General features: G+C 41.2%; 1 protein-coding gene across 2 annotated transcripts in view; it reads left to right on the top strand.

Annotated features, from left to right (window-relative positions):
- LOC115235084 (nephrin-like) overlaps positions 1-21710 on the top strand; it is a 397929-nt gene that overhangs the window by 127222 nt on the left and 248997 nt on the right. For both annotated transcript variants that reach the window (XM_029806647.1, XM_029806646.1), the window contains one exon: positions 16260-16298. In XM_029806647.1, the coding sequence (XP_029662507.1) occupies positions 16260-16298 (39 nt within the window). The remainder of the gene's footprint in view (positions 1-16259; positions 16299-21710) is intronic.

Below are 21710 nucleotides of genomic sequence, written 5' to 3'. Positions count from 1 at the left end.
AAAGACGTGAGAAAATTATATATATATATATATATATATATATAATATATATATATATATACATGTATATATGAATAGATACATATGCACGGATGCGCAAACATCGACCGCGAGTGAAAGCTTTCGATGCGATGTTTGTCGTCAAAGACGAGCTTTTTTCAACGAGAAGGCGACTCGCGTGTACGTGACGCGACAAAAGCTTCTGGATTTCCGAGCTTCGGCGAAGCTCGCGTTTGGGGAAATATCACGGGAAATGTCGCGAAACGCAGCGGCGAACCGACGTTGCCAGCCGTCACTGCCGCGTTATTCGTTCCCCTCGAATTGTCGAATAATTCCGCAGGATTTTTCAATTCGTTAACGAGAGCTGCGCGAATTCATCTCGTTTAAATAGACGTAAATGCTGTTTGCGAAAGACGGGCACTAAGTGCATATACGATAAACTGTTTTTATAGACGCATAAGAGTATAAGAGAAACGAGAATCAACCGTTGTGGACAACGTGTATATGGACGGAGGTTCTCTTAAGTTTTGGCTGAAGTCGGCGAGTATACACACACCAACACACACCCGCACGTTTTATAAATTTATATATCAAAATGACGCGCGCGTGCGAGCGGCTCTTTGCTCGCGTAAATATTTGCCGAGTATCTCTCGAGCGAGGGATGAAAATAAATTGCGCGTGACGTGCGCTCTGAGATGGATTTTTCCTTTGATCATTTTGGGCTGCCGCGTAATTGACGTTGTCGCTCGGCGTTTCGTCTCCTTGATATTTCTTATTCATTAGCTCCGCGAGTTTAATGTCTTCAGACCGAAAAGTTCGTCTGTCAATAAACAAGTGTATTATTTAGGTTGGTTGAACGAAGGGCTGAATCGACAGCGATGCTCGTCGTCTCGCCGGTGGCGTCGCGAAAAAGCAGACGTTTAAGTATTTGTTAAACAGTACGAACGTATCCCGACGACTATATTATTGCACCCGGAGAGCGCATTCTCTATAGCGACCGGATTTAATTACAGCCGGAAGTCGGAGTAAATATTCCACGAATCTGCGACCCGTCGCGATGCCCGTCGGCGAATCCTGTGTGTTCGCAACGATGGTTAACCGCCGTTTCAAATGACCGTTTGTCGTCGAGCCGGACATTTATTTCTGCTCTCGTACGTTTCCTGTCGTTTGCGAAACGTATAAAATTATTAAGATTCGGCGACAAAAATGCTACGCGTTCATCCATCGTGTACGATTAATACGAATTTTCGATTAATTTCTCTCGAATAATGCGTCCGCTCTTCTCTCGATAATTCGTATGGATGATTTACCCTTTTCGATGCACGGAAATGATATTAGTTATTTCGTCTATGATCATCTAAATTGTCCATAGTCACCTAAAAAATACAAAAACTATCATGTAATATTTAGAGATTTTTATTTTTATAATTAAAATGCTCTCTCCCTTCTTTTCATAAAAAGTTAGATATACATCTGACTCGAGCAAGTATCGAATTTTTTTTTTGAACAGAACGCATCAGCGTGTATCGAGTGAATATTGGAGTGGATGGTAAATCAATGATCATTACTGACGGCCGCCCTTTAATCCATTTATAGCGAGAGGTACCAAAACCGTCCACATACACACATACGGCTCTTCAAAGTACTCGGCAAACAGAGCGGCCGCATGAAAATGTGGGTTAACGCCGAAAGAAGCGATATCAAATGTCCCTTTTCCATCGCGTGTACGTTTAAACGGGTCAACGAGAATATAATCTATAATTGGCAACGCGGAGGGCGCGATTCATCGGTCGGCGCGAAAATTGGCGCGATCGCAAAGCGCGTATGTTCGCCGTATATCCGTCGTACATGCCTCACTTATCTTTATGGGAAAAATTGATTTTACATTTCACGCTTACCTTCAAAAGGGAGAAATTTCCGGAAATTGGCTGTACAAAGTCCATAGACTCGTTACCGTAATTCTGTTTTATTCGCGCTAGTGCGCAATGCGCTCTGTCTCTCTCTCTCTCTCTCTTTCTCTCGCTGCTTCCCTTCCTCTCTCTCTTTCATCGTCAAAAAAATTTTTTTTTCACGCTCGTGACGAGATATTTGACGGGTCGGTCGACCGACACCCCAGTTCTCCTCAGGGTGGCCTGCCGCGACGTACATATCGATCGAGCCAGGATTCGAGAGGTTCGCGTGTCACGGGTCAGGTGGGTCGGAGCCTTCGGCAGGAAGGTGAAGGAGGGAAGGGGTTGCTTTCGTTCCATTTCTCGTATATACCTTAAGTACCGACACCTTCCGGCTTCACCGATACCTGTTTTTTCCTCTCCCACCTTGTACCGGTGTTTACGTAAAAAATACCGGAGTCTGTATACGATTGAATAGAGGAGAATATCGAGAATTATTTCTCGACCGCAAGTACGGATCGTTTCGCGCAAACGTAGTGGATAAGACTTGGATGGCTCTTTCTCTCTCTCTCTCTCTCTTCCTCTCGCGATAAAAAGTCCGTGAGAGAGAAAAGTAACAGCGCGCAATCACGAAAGAGCCGATACTAAAGTCAGACCGTTATTAAACCAGCTGTGATTGGATGGCGCTTGTATGCTCGGAATTTTGCCGAGCTGATATCGCGACCGCGGTGTTCTTGATCCCGGCGTGTTCGACGGGATCTCTCGCGTGCGATTCAGTTTTGATTTATTAATTTCTCATCACTGACTTGGCGTGTCCGTCGTGTCGTTTTGTGCGATACGATACGCCGTATGTATCTGACGTGGCATCGACGAACGCCGATAAACATATATATTCGGGAAAGGACCTATATATAGGCTGTATATATGCACGGGGTAGCGCAACCTATTTATACAAATTTGCAGCCGTGAGAGGGGGGCGGGGCTGCTCATCCACCGGGCGATCTGTCGAACCGCGATCGAGGTTTCCTACGTCCATCGACAAATTATAACTGTTTCCGATATGCCCGCAGGACTCTCGCACACGGTCGTGTAATTAAGCCATTTCTATATTACACAGAACGAACGGACCGATCGCGGTCCCCTCCCTCTTCCCTTCACCTTTTCGTCGCTCGCGCGCGGTACGAATTATACGCCGTGGCACCTGAATAAATAACAGGGCCGCCGCCGTCGGACGCCATCGAACACCCCGTTTACTCAATATTTAATCGTCCATTGTGCTCGACGTTCCCTTATATCTGTGTTTCTCGCTTTTTTTCGGAGGCGCGCTCGTTGGACCGGACCGGAATAATGGTCGTCGATGTAATCGTCGCGTTTGTTGCGAGCGATATTTCCATGAAGAAGTTGAAGCTCGACGAAAATCGAAGTTCTCGGATCGTTTTTATACGAGGATTTAAAAAGCGAGACTCGTCGTGAAGTACCTTATTATAATCGTGAAGTGGTTTCTCAATTAATTGAATGGAATATATTATATATGGACACACGTCATTAATAACTTTGCAAAAAAGGTGCAATAATTCAGAAAGCGTGATATCTCCCTTGCCGTATAAAAACGTCGTAGAAGGTTATTAAAGAGAATACATATCTTCGCTCTTTGTTTCTTTCTTTTTTTTTGCGTAATTGTTTCTTATTTAAAATATTTTGTGCCGCTTCTCTCAGAGTTTTGCTGTTACGAGCTGAAAACTTTTCACATTAAGGACGAAATGATCTCTATAATAGCGTTTCCGTCTCGCCACCTTATCTTCTCTTCATTAAATGTTATCTATGTTTTTCCCATGGAGACTCATTAATCCTATAACAAGGCGCAGCTGATGACGCGATTAGTTTGGCTACGATACTTGAATAAGGGACGGCCAGTGCCACGTCGCGGTGTTATTTCGCGCGCGGCCTTAATGCGTTTTTAAGAGTATTTTTTATATCACATGTATCTCGTTCTCCCTTTTGCGACGACGTTTAGCACTTAATTTTTTTTTTTTATCACGACACACTCACGAATACATCGTGACGAAAGCTGGCACCGGGCGGAGAGCTTTCTGAAACGATAAAGCTTTCGGGACAAGTATCCATTATGCAGTCGCTTCAGGGATTCGGATTTGTCGATAATATCGCACCTCTAACTTTTGCCACCTGCGGAGAGAACTTTTATTAAATTTACATACCTGCTGTGTGTTTCCGGCGTTTATTTAAATTGGCATTCTGATCGTGCATAGTATAGGAGCATTAATACTGTATCGCGAATGGAAGAAAAAAAAACAATAGCAGCTTCAATCAGTTTTTTTTGTGTATAATGTGGCGGAGCGGAAATGAGAAAAATTAAAAGAATTGTGACATGTTACCGAACGTATAATTACAGAAGAATTTATTTTAAATAAGTACATCCAACAATTTTTGGACAATGAAACGGAGTGGCAATTTTTACACGCGAAGTTGCTTTTGTCAAATATATCGCAATTAATAAATTAATTCAGATGAACGGGTTTAATTATCGGCTTAATTAAACGGCACTGATATAATTTTGCGACATATTCATCCCATATTTTTTAGAAACCGTAGAGAGATCGTCAGTTTATAATAATCATACGTGGAATAACGCGATATGAAAAATGCGAGATGTACAAGTGTAATCGCGTTGGCGGTGAAACTGGAAGGAAGCACGACGAGTTCTTCGCGTTATCGCGAGACCGACAGAAGTTTCTCTCAGAAATGGCTTGGCGGCGGCGGCGATTAAATTAAATACAATCCCGCGAAAATGTGCGCGCATAAATCGGCGATACAGAACGTCGGCGGCGACGTGACTGGACTCGAGCGCGCGATGAATTTTCAAGATTTATCCTCCTCCTCCTCCTCCTTCTTCTCGTCGTGGAAGTAACTGCTTAATCGCGTTAGGTAGATCGGAGACAAGAGAGCGAGATTCTCATCGTGAGAAACGCGATCGGCCTTTAATTACGATCTCCTTCCGGTATCTGGTGATAAAGACGCGCCGCGGTTTTCGGATGCGAGAATGTTGGATTAGGTGTTAGTTTCGTGCCGCGCGATTACGCGCGTGTTTCCGTTTCTTGTCTCGAGCACGAGACATATACACGGCGGCGCAGCAACACGATCTGGCCTTTGAATCGGAATATTGTTCCACCTCAAGGATATCGCGTTCTCGCATTCAGGAGCATTAATACGTCGCTTACTGCGAATTTCGAGCTATTCTTGATGAAGAGATAATGAAGATCTACTCTCCGAGCATGACGATATAGATAAAGTTAGTTGTGTTAAGAAATTTATATCGACGACACACTTCAATTCGCAGTGTAAATAACGTCATGTCAATATTGCAACTATAAATTGCAACTTTTCAGAAGAAATTTGTTTGCACAATATTTTCCCTCCTAGAGTTTTCTTTCACAAATATTTTGTAGTGGAAATAAAATATTATAAATAAATAAAATTGTAAAAAATTAGATTTACAATTTTTTGTAGAGTTTAATATCTCTTATTGCATTGAAAAATATTTATAATAGAAAGATGCCCAAAGATGAATGCAATATTCTTCATTAATGTCGCCATATATTCGTCACGTATTATAAGAATAATTGATATGAAAATCAGCGCCTGAAATTAACAATAACTTTGTACGTACAACGTAATTGAAAAAATTAGCTAATCATAGGACAATTACCATGGGGAAACGTTTCAAAAAGGATATAAATTCGAAAGAAGAGAACTAATTTTTCGCTGACGATAGAACGAGGCGAACGTTCCGCAGAGAATCACCAACGCGCTTTCAGAACGTTGTTTTTCGTAAGAAAAAAAAAGGAGAAGAAAGCCACGAGCACGCTCTCGGATACACTTCCTTTCGAGGACCACTCAGCGACCGATCGAAAAGGCGTCCCTCTAGATTTCACGGCCTCTTTGCTACTTCCTGCACCGTTACTTGCTAGAGGTGCCTTACTCACTCGTCTTACACACCGATCACCCTCCTCTCACCCAGAGTTTTCCTTCCATTTTCCTTCCTTTGTCCTTATTCCACTGTCAACCTCTTATCTAGTGCTCCACTTGGTCTACCACGATTAGGCGTATCGTGTGCCTGAGAAGAATTATACGTTATAATGATTTTCATCGGGATGCGTCGGTCTTCCGTTCGCGGTTCCGTGCGCTTGTTACTTTGATTTTTTTAAAGCCATGTTTTTATTATCTGGCAATCTGACGATATCCGAGCAATTTTGGTGTCTCGTTGAGACGGTTAATAGCGCGGTTTCTCGCGCCTAATTTCAATTTTCATCCAATCCGCTCAATAATAATAGATGTGCTGTTAAAGCCAGAGCAATTATTTATCGACAAGGTTGAAAACGCCGGTTAGCTTAACGGACGAGCCGATTAGAAGGCTTCGAGGCGGCTCGCCTCGTCTAAGACGGTCGTGAAGAAACCGCAGGCCTCGTACACGTTCGTCGATCTAGCACGGATCGATCCGCTCTCGAACGATTAAGGTGGAAACAATTTGCAGGTGCCCAAAACCCCGAATATCTCCTTCTTCGAAGTTTGCCGAGAGTTTGGAGCTCGATCTCTCAATGCCGCGCCTCCGTCCATTATTTATATCCGTAAATTGATAATTAGATTCCGTCCGCACCTCCCCCTTCCTTCCCCCGCTGTCCAGAAAATTGATTCTCCGGGCTGGGCGCGCTCTTGCATATTTTTTTTCTCTTGAAACCTTGTCTCGTCGCCGGGGCAAAGTTCCTGATTGGCGAGTCCTGGCACTCGCGGATCAATGGCGATTTAATTAAAGATTATAGCTTCGACGAAAATTAAGATTAATCGTGTCCCCCTCCCTTATCCGCGAGCAGAAGGAAGGAAAACGTGAGTGGCTGAAGAACGTGAGGGAGGAAGACGAGCATTTCGCTTTGCGATCCCGCTTGGCCAACAGCCTTAATTATACGAAGAGCGACCGGAGTCGACGTCGTCGTCGACGTCGTCTCGTTGAGACCCACTATGTCAGGCGAAACGAGGTCGAGGACAAGAGTATCTCAGCACACCGCGCAGTGCGGTTGATCGCTCGAGTATTAAAGCCCGTTGCTCGAAAAAATGAGCGAAAATGCTTCTCGAAGAGGGTCGAAAACGGCCGTACTGAGATAATGATGTCTCATAATCGAATATGTAATTGCAAGTAATCGAATATTCTGTGCAGTTAAACTATTCTCGTGCAAATGCGCGATTTTTAACAGGATTTTGTCGGGAACCGGGCGAATATTAAAATATGAAACACAAAGAATAATATTAAATTCTATAAATGTTTTGGACAATTCTTTTTGTTATCTGAAAAAGGGTGAAAATAAGGCTGAGATTTTTCTGATTTATGTCTGGCTCTTTTGTTATCGTTTGACTTTGTTCACTTCACGTATTGTATTATTCGCGTTATTATACAGTCTGATAAAATGGGCCGAATATATTACACAATATTCTACGTAATTAATTGCCTGTTCACGGATAACTGGATTTCGATAGCACCGACATGTAACACCGATGGTCGCCGTTTCTGAAATCTGTGTTGCACTAATTCTGAATATTTGGTCGTTAGTTGGATAGCCGTGTTTGTGCAAAAATTGTAGATAACGTTCATTTTTGAAATATTTATTCCAAATATATTACGTTACAAATATATATATTATTATTATAACACATTTCGCTCTCTCTCTGCGTGAAATATTTAATAATCGGCGCTGAAAACACGTTTGTTTCAAAATATGCTCTTTAAATTTTTCGTCTCTTAAATTAACTTAAATTAAAGAAAATTAAATTAAAAAATTACAGCTAATTATTTAATATTGAAAAGTATTAAAATTTTATTAATTCATCGACAGAGTAAAGTAAGAGGATGAAATATTTTGTGTGCGAAACGATCGTAAATTTTACAACAGTTATTTCAGTTGCGGGACAGTGCATTCGGTCGCAACCTTTATAGGGTCGTGGGGTGGGATCTCCTCAGTTCCTCCTCGCACGGATCTGCTTTTATTTCCCCGCCAGTCGCTCAGGGCGATAAACAACTGATTTCCCGCGGAGAATCGCACTTGTCGCTATTAAAGGGACAGTGATAATTGCCGCGTCTAATGACATTTGCTCAGCCAACAGTCAACGAACATTTGCCCACATCGCTTTACAACACACACGTAAAATACGATTCCATGGTTTTGTTTACGGAGGGCAACGCGCGCGGATGAATTTTTCGGGACAAGAATAACACATTGTTTTTATAGTCAATATTATTTTGTATTGTCTCTGTATTTATTACGCGCGTTGCCAAAATAGTTCGCTGAGACAATTATCGAGATATTTGTCGCATTTATCGTTGTCGTAAGTTTTGTTCGGAGATTATTTTTATGCGTGCTTCTCGTCATATATATGTAAAGTTCCTTTCGTAGAAATATTACGAGAACTTGATGTTACGCGTGGTTTATGTAGAAGATCTAATATTCCTGGATTGAGAATATATTTTAGCAGCTACGGCGATAAAATGGGACACGCAACACACGCGGTAAGAAAATGATTCCTTGCAGGAAGTTAGATAGCTATAAAAGTCGCGTAAATCAAACCATAAAAGATTTACGATAAATTATTATTAACCTCAGATTTATAGCCTACATTAGCTGGCTTGTTTTAGACGTAGGCGTTTAAATGTGATGAGGTTCGTGAAAAAGAAGAGAATTTTATGTCGTTTCAATTAAATCGTGATTGCTATCGTATGTGCTATTTCAGTGTTCAGTAAAACGCGTGTGTTTATCTATTTAAGACGAGACTATGCAGAGATAAAAAAATACGCGTAGTCGAAACAATGGCCGTTTTTGTGCGTGGGACAAACAAGTTTCTGTAAAAATTAATAGTTTGCTCGTATACGGATATGATAAAAATACAAACAAGCAGAACGATATATCCTGTGCAATTTGAATGTTATGATCTCGGTCCATATTTTGCGCATATTTTGTGTATATTTTGTATCATGAATTTGACCATTTAATTTCTAAACTCTGTCTATATTACACCTGATTTAGCGTTAAATATCCGACCAAAATACCGCAACACAATCTTTGGCAGTTCATCGAAGAAGTTGTAAAAAAAAAATCCTCTCTTCAAGTTCTTAAACTTTTGAAGGAACAGTCTTCAAGACCGCGAAGTCTGGAGGAAAGATTCGTTCGGTCGTCTTTTTCACAAACGGGGCGAGTTGATCGATCAGACGTCGAGGCTCGTATAGCTGTACGGTAATCGATATTTATGAAATTTGTCAATTTACAATCAGTGCAATAATTTCAACGATGGTAATTTGTACTAACGTGCTCGTTACGGGAGAACAGCGATTTCGGATAATCGTAACGCGAGAGTGAAACACGCTCGTTTTTCGCATATCGCTCGCGATATCGTATTACAAATGAAACGAGGCTCGTTATAAATGTCAAATGATATTCGAAGTCATTCGAATTCGCTGAATAAAGAGTTCCAATTACAGACGTATTTATGCAGATGCGGTTGACGAATTTCGTGCTACTATTCGCCCGTCATACATTGCACGCGCGAAATTATATTTTATAATACATATTGTACTGAATATATAACATGTTTGTACATATAAAGTTAAGCGGAAACACGCGATAACGGCAAACTCTGATAAAATACAACGAATCAATTATTAACAAAACAAACACTTTTCGTGCTTTATTACAGACGCGTAAAATAATTATTGTCTTGTTCTGTGCAATGACACATTTTTTTTTTTTTTTTTTACATTTGTGACTGAAAAGACATTTGGTGATTTCGAGATACCTTGTTCTTCTGCTAAGAATCGCAGGAGATCTGTTCGTGCCGTTTCCGGTTTCCCCATCCTCGCGTTTCATCCGCATGCATCGCTATATATCGTTGTACTCCACTTAAATCGAAAAACTTTTTGCCATTCGCGGCAAAGCGCGAGCAAAGTAGGCAGACTGAATCGAAATAAAATGATAGCCGTGCAGATGCGGGTCGGGATTAGAAACCGCGCTGGGTTCAAGTGGCGCGAGGGAAGGGAAGAAAGATAGAGAGAAGGAAGGAAGTAGACTTCGGAGGTTTTAAGCCTCTCGAAAACGAAGGGCACAAAGTTCACTCGCTTGAAGATTTGTGTTCCATGATATATACACACGCGACTAAAGCGTAAGCCCAAATGTTTGAGGAAGAATGTAGAAAGCTACTTAACCGATCAGTCAAATTAACGATACACATCGTCGCTGATTATTGCTATAATTGGGGGCGCGGATCGATCGTCGCCGGCCGTTCGCTGTTTCTCTCCTGAAGAAGCGAAGGTTATCGCTCGCGATGTCCGTTTTGCGTAGTCGAGTTAATTGCGAAGACATTGCGTGACATTGCATCATCGCCAAGGGCGCGGTTTATGCGATGCAGATTCTTATTTCTGTTTTTGCTCGGTCGGCCCTGTCCATTTTTCACGCAATTTATTTTCTCGTATGAAAAATACGCGTATGAAAAACATTTTTATATACTCGCCCCAAGCTCTCGTAGTATAAACATTAATAATCGACAAATTTTGCGCGCGTATTCCGTCAAGAGGTTAACTAATTAATAGAATAATTACCGTCCTGGCCTGATGAAATTTTACCTTTATCGGCGCTCGTAATTTTGGCAAGCGAACTAATGAAATTTCTCTTAATATATCGCGCATAATCATTGATTTCTATTGCGGAACAAATCTGCGGGAGCTATTGATACAACGGCAAAGTGAAAGGTAATTAATTAAGTCGTGTTTGCAGAACCGTTCGCTGATTGATTGCGTGGAATTGGTTTACACAATTATTTTGTGGCAAGAAATTTAATGCGCAATCGGGTTCAATTGCCATGTCACCGTGTATATTTTCTCCTTGATAAATTAGACACTTTTCCGTTTCGCATAAATCGAATGTGTGCGACAATTTTTCAAGAAATACGTGTCGAATAAAATGCGAGCGTATATCGTTATCGCGTGAAATAGTTATCTAATATAATAAAATGATCAACAGCGAAATCTTCATTTTCGCTAAACGCGATTTTGTCTTTTATGCGTACACCGAGACCCTCTCACGCCTCGGTGATGCGGCTAATAATAGCGTATACATGGCGGATAGCAAGTAACGTATGAGAAAAGTGACGCGAGAGAAGTGAGTTCGCCGCGGCGGTACCATTAATCAAAGTTGCGCCCAAGTGCGAGCCGGGGCAAAAGGTTGGAAATTATCGAACTTGCCAAGTAAGAGGGCCAGACACGGCATCGTTTGCGGTATCGACACGTCCATCGATTCCGCCCTGCGAGGAGCGAAACAGTTTGGCGAATACAACGCGATCGAATTACGGACGCGCCGCCGTTTTTTAATCGAATCACGCTGGATGTCTGCTCCGAGGATGTCTATCCCTTGGTACTGGGTGAGACGCGAGAGAGACTCGGCGCGAAAAGAATCACCTACGACGCCGAAAACGCGTAGAGCAGGTGCGACACACTCTCGAGGCCGAGACGCGCAGCGTTCGACGTTTCACAGCTACTTGCTGTGCGACGCTTCCTTACAACCGGTAGAGAGCACACGTACTTTCGTAAATACGTTTGCATGCAGTGCCAGATGATGCGACTTGCACGATTATGTGTGTGTATTAATGGTTCTTGCGAAGAGATGATTTTTTTGGTGGACGGTTTATTTTGGACATCTGCATCACGTGATTGTCTCTCGCTGTAATTTTGCATGTTGTTGTTGTTGTTATCGTTGTATTCTTTCTCAAAGACTGGAATGATTGCCTGCGTTTTGTTTACCCGAAGCATGTTCTCGTTAGATGTATTTGTGCCTGCGGAACGTGAAATTACGGGAGATACGTCATTTTCATCAATTTTATTCGGGACGTATGCATTTTAATTTTCTTGCGTTTTTTACATTATACGTTTAATATGTTTCTTTGATACATTTTTCATAGTAACTGATAGCCATTGTATTATAGCCATTAATATATAGAGTACAAGTTGTTTTTCTTATTTCATATCGAGATCAATATTTATCTCGCGAACGATTTTACACTTTGTCGCATTGCGCTTTACATTCGGCTTGTACACGATTTTCGTTTGCTCAGAAATAAAATGTGAACAGGAGAGCAAAATGTAATGGCGTAAAGCGACAAACTGCGAAGTAGCTTCGTGGAATAGGGCGTAGTTGTATAAAGCGCAGTCGCGTACACTCTTTTCGCACGAAGCAATTTTCAGTGATGCTACGTCTGTCTGCGGAAAATTGTTTGAAAGTAGAGGGCTATATAAATGAGAACTTTCAGACGGTGAGCCGTCTCAAGTGCACAGCGATGCAACCTGAAACTGATTCGTGCAAAAAGACGCTTATTAGACGTCGCATTCAATGTCTGATCGTGTATACCGGTGTTGTTTCACTGAATTTAAGTGATCAAAGATATATTAGTACCGGCATGTGTCTGCCGTAAAAAAAGAATGTTATTTTACGTTTATATGTATCTCGGTTTATCGATTTAATTTCACCATCTTTTGATTTTTTGGCAAAACCTTATTGAAAGGCAGCCAAGCGACGAGCTAAAGATAATTATCTTATGATAATTATTGCATATTCTTTCCGTTCGTTTAATTTTTGATACTAGTATTTGCGAACGAATAGCTGTTACACAAATAATTGAACTTGCCTGGACGCAATCTTTCATCACGCAATTAACACTCAAACATGGAAATTTTCATGATAATACAGTTTTACAAAAAGTTACGTTTGTCGCAGACACGACAGCTTTGGCATGTGTGAATGTATTAACGCAAGCATTTTAAGATTTAGAGTTTAATTTCTTTTTTGATATATCACTTACAAAATTACACAGGTGATCACATGCTGATTGTTGGGTACGTTTCTTCAATTAAGCTTCTAATATAATGAATAATTCTTTCTCCGCAATGCGAGTTCGGTTCTTAAAACTTTGGAGCGCGACGAAGGAAGAGAGGGAGTGATCAAAGTCAAATGTGTCTATTGTGTACATCCCGTCTTACCTTTGCCGAGCATCTTTACTCGGTTAACATCGAATTGGTTTTTTTCTCGTTTGTCCGCCAACTGGCCGCGCGCCTTTTTCGCTTCTCGTATTCTCGTCCTTTTTCCTACTTTTGCGAGATTCAACTTCTCTCTTTATCTCTCTCTCTCTTCTTCTTCCTCATCCCGTTTCTCTTTATCTCTCTCTCTCTCTCTCTCTCTTTCTCTCTGCCTCTGGCACGAACTAGTCGAGGCAATAAGATGAGAGTACGAGAGTACGCCACCTGTTTCCAAGTGTTATGAGACTTTCGGTCACGCCTGTGTCTCTTCACGTACACTTGGTAACTACATATGTAACATACAGCGCGGACACGGGAACGCCGCACATTTAGAACCTCCCGCAACCTTCGCTGCACCTCCGTTAACACCAACTTCCGCCCATCTACCCCATCGTCACCGCACTTTACTCCCGTAGTAGAATTCCCGAGATTATGTTGTGTGTGCGCCAGAACCTCCCTTGTGACCGGAACTTTCTACTTCCGACGTAATCACTGCCAACTGTTCCGGCAAGATTCTTGATTAACTTTTGTTGGCGATCGTCACGCGCCGATGAGTGATCAGATTCATTTTTCGTTTCTTGTATTTCTGTTTACATCGATATCTCTAATGTCTTCATTTATTTTTATTTTAAGAAATATATTCGTCACACCTAAAAATTCGACATGTGTAATGGAAATGTTGGAGGTCGTGTATATGTGTGTGTGTGTGTGTGTGTGTGTGTGTGTATGTGTGTGTGCGCGCGCGCGTGTATGTATACTGTGTCTTTAAACGCAGGTAAGACTTCCGAGTTTAAGATGTCGCGCACGCACAGCTGTTCTCGTAACATTCAGTGAAGTCGTGTACTACCGGGGGAGCGTAAGAAGTATCGATTGTCGCGCAGTTGTAACCAGCTGTGCGCACGTATTTATCGCCGACGTCTAAAATCTCGAGCTTGATTTATTCTCCGCGAGATATATACGCGTTTCCCTTGAGAGATCGCACTTAGCAATTTTTTCCTATTTATCATGTCGTATAACCAGTTTGCAGCGAGATCATTTCGACGACAACGTTGCGTTAAGTTTTAGTAGCAGCCATTTTTCTTATCGCGAGCGGCTCGATCTCGGTAATTTCCTTTCGAAGACACATACATAATCTACCTTTAACGTACTTTTTCATAAGTACCGCAAACCATGTCGTACGCGTATGAACGTTTATCCCGACTTTTGTCTGATACTTTATTTCTATTTATGTCTCTCACCTCGTGTCACACGCTATCAAGAAACAATTTCGAGATAATCGCGAGCTCGCCGAGAATTCCCCTTCATCTCTCCTCGTAACGTTCGCAGAACGTTCAATTTTTCGACGAGAAGGCTTCCATCCGCGCGCTTTGCCGTTATCTCGGTGTACCACTTACACAATGGGGGGCATTTATCCATCGACTTTCCCCGCGTATATAAGTTACCGCGTGGCGCCATCGTAGCGATAGTAATACGCTTCTCTCTGTATGAACTACCGTAATGCCGAGTGGAACAAAGCATAGCAGCAGCAGCGAACGGATGGAGAAACTTAATCTTCCGGCGAACGCGTTCCGCAATGTAATGAATGCGAATAATACAGAAACGGTAAAAGGTACTCTCCCCCGTTATCAGAGTCTCTTATCGCGGTCGCCTGTAAATTAGAAACTTGTTGTATTACCGGCGCGTTTGCGTTTGTAGATCGCATTGGGGGGGTGAAAAAAAAAAAGTAGTAACGAGATTTATTTTCGCGAAATACGATAAATGCGCAAATCATCGATACCGAGAGGAAGAGATACCGTATATCTCTCTCTTTCGACGTAGCGATATTCATCTTTGATAGAGAACGAGTGATGATCGCTTTACGCGCATCGGTAGGAAAAAGAAAGGTTCCGGATGTACATTCGGAAATAAAAGATACGATTTATTATGCAATATTTCGCGTTCGCATACGAGCCGGTTCTATACAACCGTATGTAAACGCCGGCGTGTAGGCAGTAGTATATCACGCGTTTATTACATTCTTTTTTTTTTTTTTTACGCGCGAAAGAGTAATTAGAACGGCGCGCGATGCCTTTGCATGCCAAACAGAGAGGAGGAAAGAGATTATCGATTCAACATCCGCAAGGCTATATAGATAGAAACAAACACACGTGTACAGATCCCGTTGCATTCTCGATACGTAATCGGAGAATTAATATCCTAAAATAATTATCCGCGTCTTCATTTCGTTTCGCGCTTTCGTTTCGACGCGTAGAACGCGTTAAATACGACCTGCGCGTGTTTCCCCGTATTTCACACCAATTCGCGAGATATTTATTCCGTATATTTTTCGCGCGTTGAAAATTGTAAATTACAGGTTCGAAATATTTTACGTACGGATTTATCGTCGCGTATCGACGGTGGATGATGTAATGGCACGCTTCACTCCGCGTATAATTCACCTTTTTTTTTTCCCCCGCGGCACTTTTGTCGCGTCTGATTAAAGACTCGTCGAGAGCGTCGGATTTTGAGAGCTGGTTTAAACGCGATCGGTTGGTTTGCGGTCGGCTATTCGTCAGTCGATAGCGCGCTTTCGATAGCGGCTAATCGCGGACGAAAAACGGGTGCAAACTTTATTTCGCGCTCGATGGCCACCACAATGCAACACCTCGTCCCCCATCCTTCGCCTCCCACGCAACCCCGATCGCGTACCCCCACTGGCAACAGCCGTGAAAAAAAGGTATAAAGCAGACTGTGTATCTCTGCAGGGGTGTCAAACGGGAATATTTTTGTTTTCGGATCCCCGATCGGAGTTTCGGAAAAATGTTTGCAATTATAAGCAAATACGCGCGTATCGATCGCGTGACTACGCCTCCTAACCTGAATCGAGTGCTTAGAGCCGACTATTGTCGTACACTCGTGAATTTTAGAGATTTGTTTATTATCGTTTTTATTTTCACGAATATATAAATATATATATATATATATACGAGAGATACCGCAGAATCTTTATGATACGACGAATGAGAGAAAATAAATACGAGAAATATCGACACCGATTTATCGTCGGAACAAACGACTCGACGTGAAAGAAGGGATATTGACGATCAAATCGCGTCGACACGCGTTTGACACCCCGAAATAGTCGATTCTCTTCACCCTTCTCGCCCTCATGTGATATCTACTGTAACATACGTCTGTCACTCATTAAAAGTTCAGTAGTTGTTTCTTTTTGTTCTTCTATGATTTCTTATGATTTATATATGTTTTTGTTACAGGGGTCCCGCGAACATTTTCGGCTAGGCCTTACCGAGGAGGTTGGTTCGTTTGTTTGGTTTGCAATTAGGATTAGTCAGTAGATTTTTTTCTCTAAAAGCCCTAGTCCTTCTCCTTTTTCTTTCTTCTTCTCACGCGTATAGAGATTTCGCTTTTACATACATATAATATATACTCGTCTATCTTTCCCCTGTATTCTTATTATTCTATCTATCTATCTATCTATCTATCTATCTATATATATATATATACATATCTATCTATCTATATATATCTCTCTATCTTTCACTATCTCTACCTTTCCCTTTATTCTCTTGATGCCTCGATCGTCGCTCGATTAACCATGCTAACACCAATCACCACCTTTGATCGTTTGACTAATCGTAGCATATATATCTATACATACGTACATGCAGACTCGATCCTTGCATATGTGTACTTAGACTCACACGTATCAAGTTGTATGTATACGCATATATATGAATATGTGTATATCCGATTGATATATATATCGATTGATTTTTCGTATCAAGCAGTGTGTGTGACGCCACCACTACTTCGACTCGATTGACACCGATTGACTTGTCTTCTCTTTTTTCTTCTTTTTTCTTTTTTTTTCTTTTTTTTTTTTTGATCGAAGATTCGTATATCTCTAGTTTTAGTTGATCGATGTTTAGATATGTGATGAATTACGTCCTTATCTGTGCGTGCCTTGACAATGCGCGCGTCTTTTCCCCCCTCTCCCCTTTTGTGTATGTACGTGTTCGTGTCGTTGCGTAGGGATGACCCGTAAATCCCGTCTGTTTGATCGTTCCATTTACTGATACTCGATATTTAGCTGTAATGATGAACATTAGATAGCCGATTGGATATTTAGTTTCAATGTTTCTCGAGAACGAGACTGCACAATACCAAAGAGACAATACACTTGTCCGTATGCTGCTTTGAAACCATTCCCATTGAACGAACCATTTACTATCTCTACCTCAGTATCTCTGGATTGAGATACTATTACTCGAGAAACGCGACTATAACGAGCTCGCCGCCTAAATATTTTTATCATAATGCATGAGAACTAATATTTTATTCATCAGGTGTCGAATGAACTATGGTGAAGCTCGATGAAGAGGGACGGCCGTCTTCCACGCTGTCTGCGGTAAGATACGCGATCATGATAATAGAATATTTTTCATTTCTGTATTATGTACATTGCGCATTGTTAACGAATAATAAAAGCGTGACGACTCTCTTGCGCGTACGATATATGTAATGCTTTTTTTTTTTTTTTTTACAAAAACGTTATATTTACGAAGAGATTGTGTGCATCAGTAGCAATGACGTAGTGTTATCAGTCGAATAAAAACGTCATATTTGGGCCACTATTTCTTGTAGCATCGAAACATATTTCTTGTTTTGCATTTTACATGTTACATGTTTTCGGTGCAAGTTTACATTTTTACATTCGAAGATTGCTCGAATACAATTTTTCCAAATTAATCGTAATTTGTCCTTGCGATGATACTCTTAATGGACCAATCACACGACTCAGACGATGCCTGTCGATCGCATGAAGTGATTAAATGGATTAATGATCCAGACGCATTAAACCGCAATCTTGAAGTCGCCTCCGAGACTATCGGTAAAAAGTCGCGTAGCGAGAACAAAAAGGAAAAAAACGGTGATTTTTTTTTTTTACCAGATTGATGTCTCGAGCATCGAATCTCGTCGTCTCGGAAGTCGAGAACGGGATCTGCGATATCCCGTCGATGGTGTCGTCGACGAAAACGTTCGACGACGACGTGCACTCGACGTCCCTTACAACAACGGCGTTTTCGCGATGCAGCCAGAATTTCATCGCGCGTGAGAAACGCAAAGTGTTTTATCTCTGTTTGGAAAAAGATTCAAATTGTGGCATTGCAATCTTTCTCTTTGCTTCGGGCAAAACGTACGTGATATTGTCTGACATTTTCGCGTTTCGCCGGGTTTTTTACTACGTCAATTCAACAGATACGTTACTCGTTAATCGGTTTATTATTTCAGTCAATAAAACATTGGAATTTGTTATGCGAGAAGACGGCGGCGTATGCGCGGCATCAAATAATTGAGTCTAGCTGGAGATGAATTTTGATTTGAATCCCTCGAGTTTGCTCTCTAATTTGTACAATAAATTTTTTATTTATACTGCATATCGGGCACACACACTCACACATATATAAAATATGATTCAATAGAAATTGTAATGAAATTTTTCTAGCCCGTCAGTATTTCATTAGCCGTCGTGTTATCTGAACAAATGTTTTATCGTCGCGAGAATTTCTTTCGGCAGTGATTTAAAATTTCGTGCAATAACCGCGTGAAGGGAAAGACGGGGGAGGGGAGGGGGGAGGAGGAGAAGGAAGGGGGAATCCGTTTCTCGCTCCCGGTAATAACGTCGCGACCCGATTCGGAGTCCTGAGATAATTTCGCGCTGGTGCAAAGGTCAGAATAATAGTCTGTCGCTGCATATTAAACGTCATTAAATTACGGGTGGCCGCCTTGGATTACCCCTCCGCTTACGCTTATAAGCCGCTACGGTTTTACGAGCTAAGACGTACGACCGCACAATGATGGCAGGGCGGAGATAGGGACCGAACGGAAGGATATGGCAGACGGATCGAGAGGAGGCGGAGGATTACTCCGGTACTTAAAATACGCTCTCCCCCCGCAATATCCCGGCGATATTCCGACTACGAGATACGGATATGAATACCGCGGATTTAGGTTTTTCTCCGCGATAAATGTAGCGCGTGTAGACTTTCCGTCCGTGTCGCGACGACGGACTTCTATAATTAAGCGAGCACATAATTGCCATACGTCATCGCTATATGAGTGCATTTTGGAATTAGACAGGAAATTGGCAGTAATTAATACGATCATACGTGAAATTAGATGTATAGGTGGTAGATAATTATATTTTATTGTACCGCGCAATATAATTACATTATTATAATTTGCGCACTGCACGTTCCTACTTTTTGGTTGATTTTGGTAAATTATCTACGTTCGCTTTTCTATTAATTTATTTATTAATTGAATCATACGATTTAATTGAAGCGCAAATTATAATTAGATTCTTTCGTAATAATGGATTATGATATAGTTTTACATTTATGATTTCATAGCATTGTGCTATATTATAGGAATATATTACTATTTTATCATATCTCCTACAATATATTTTTGCGACTCGTAATCATTACATAATCAATTTAATAGTGAGTTGTAAACTTTATATTTTTATCAAAAATAGCAAATCTATTTGAAATTATCAAAATATTTATGAGCTATCAAAACGTCAAAATTATTAAAGTTGTTCAAAATAGATGTATATATTGTATATAAAATCATTGAAGCGCATGATGCTAAAATATCTCTTTTATATGATTCCATCTTTAAAAATTAATAAATTACATGACAAACTACTCAGATAGATTATTATTAATGCAAGAAAAATTTTTGAAGAGTTTTGTTTTCCGCAGAGAAATTTGCACGAGTGTCGTTAATTTATTAATATCAAATGTGATACGTGAATATCATTGATGGTTTAGAGGCGAAGATAATTGAAACGTCTTTCTCAGCAAGAAATAAAAATTAATTTATCGATGAAACAAATATTTCTCTTACCAAAATAAGCGTCACGGATGGAGTTGAACGACAGAGGAGAGGGAGAAAAAAAAGTTCATATAGAATTATTCATCCTCGACAGGGAGAGACACCTGCGTCCGAATGTTCGCCTCGTTTTGTTTCAAATATCGTAGGGTAGCTGTCGGTTCCCGTTGTACGGACTTGACATCTCCGCCCGAAACTCCGCGCTACTCTTACTGGCGTATGTCGCGCAGTGTAACTTCCTCGATGAAAACTGCATTAGCGGAGTTACGAGACGAGGGGCGGCGGCTCACACAGCCTCGGACAGGTGCAGCGGCACGCATCGCGCACACACGCGATCGCGACACGTGTTGTATGCGCGCGACGTTAAAGGCGAAGGCGGAACATCGGTAGACAACACACGACGTTCTCTCTCTCTCCCTCTCTCTCTCTCTCTCTCTCTCTCTGCATTGTTTCGGCGGGCGAAATTCAACCCCCGTCGGAGCGAAATTCCTGTCAACTCCGTTCGTCGCCGCGTGCCGAGTTGAATAATCTCTCGGCCGTGTATTATCTCCGTGTACGAAGTCCATGAGCGATAAGCGAGCCTAATTTAAGGACGCGTAACGTATACGTTCGAGCACGCGAAGATATTAAATTGGCGCACCGGCACTGCTCTCCGGTGACTTTATAGGAATGCCTGTGAGAATACATTTTTTTTTTTCTAATGAAGTGAACGTTATGAAATGCATAACGCCATGTAACATATGTGCCACAATAGACATTCGTAATGCAGCGCGACATGAAATTTTCAAGTAATATTACGTTCATGCAAAATTTCGTTACCGCCGTCAACATGTAGTATGCACATTGGATAATATAAGAGAGAAGTGATGCTTTATTGTATTAAATTAACTTTTAAGTGTGAAACGTGACATGCCCATAGCTAAAAAATACAGTCGAGAAATATTATATGACCAGTGTATAATAAAAAGTATGAAACTGAATGAATTTTTCATAATGAAAAGAAATAAAACATCGAATAAAAGAAATTAGTGTCATTCTCAATGAAAATCGAGGTTACTTCATAAAATATTATTTTCATACAGAATAGTGCTGGATTGAAATTTATATAAGATTAATTTAGAAGACGTGCTGCAAGAGTAGTTTCGTTATGCTGGTTTACCGATAATCGACGTATCGATAGCAAGATAAGGCAAAAAGCGATACCACGATATCGTAATTTTGCTCTTTATCCGGACTAAGTTAATATGTGGTTCTGGAAAAATATCGGAAAAAAGTAAAAACTATTTATAACGATTAAAGAGTCATTTAGAGTCATCGTTTTCGATTGCTCGAATATAGAGATTATTCTTTAGATTTCCTCTAATGAGATAAGCGATAGGAAAATAACGGCGATTTTTTAAATCAAAATTTAAGGCACTATTAATAAAAAAAAAAAAAAAAAAAAAAAAAAAAAAATAACGACGAAGAATACTAGATAGATTACGCAAGCCAAACGCGTCCCGATAACTGAATACAATAATACTTTCTGCCATTGGAAGAAAATGTGGGTTGATGGGACACATCTTGTCTTGTTATAGGCATTATTTCCTTATAAGCGATCTGAAACTTGCGCCGATATGGCGAAAGTTTCCTCAGTGCTACGCTCCCCCTTTTTCTTTCCGCGCCGAGCGACCGCGTTACGCGACGACGATGACGGTTATGGGGTAGGGGACGCGAATGGGAACGCCGAATGGTACGAGAAGCACACTACGTGGAAACAGTTCGCAAAGCGTGCCATCGACAAATCATTCGAAGGGAAGCGCGCC

The sequence above is a fragment of the Formica exsecta genome, unplaced genomic scaffold (genome assembly GCF_003651465.1).
Source record: "Formica exsecta isolate Colony F162 unplaced genomic scaffold, ASM365146v1 scaffold21, whole genome shotgun sequence".
In the NCBI taxonomy this organism is placed as follows: Eukaryota; Metazoa; Arthropoda; class Insecta; order Hymenoptera; family Formicidae; genus Formica; species Formica exsecta.
The sequence above is the reverse complement of the archived record's forward strand: the minus strand, read 5'-3'. Positions and strand labels throughout refer to the sequence as shown.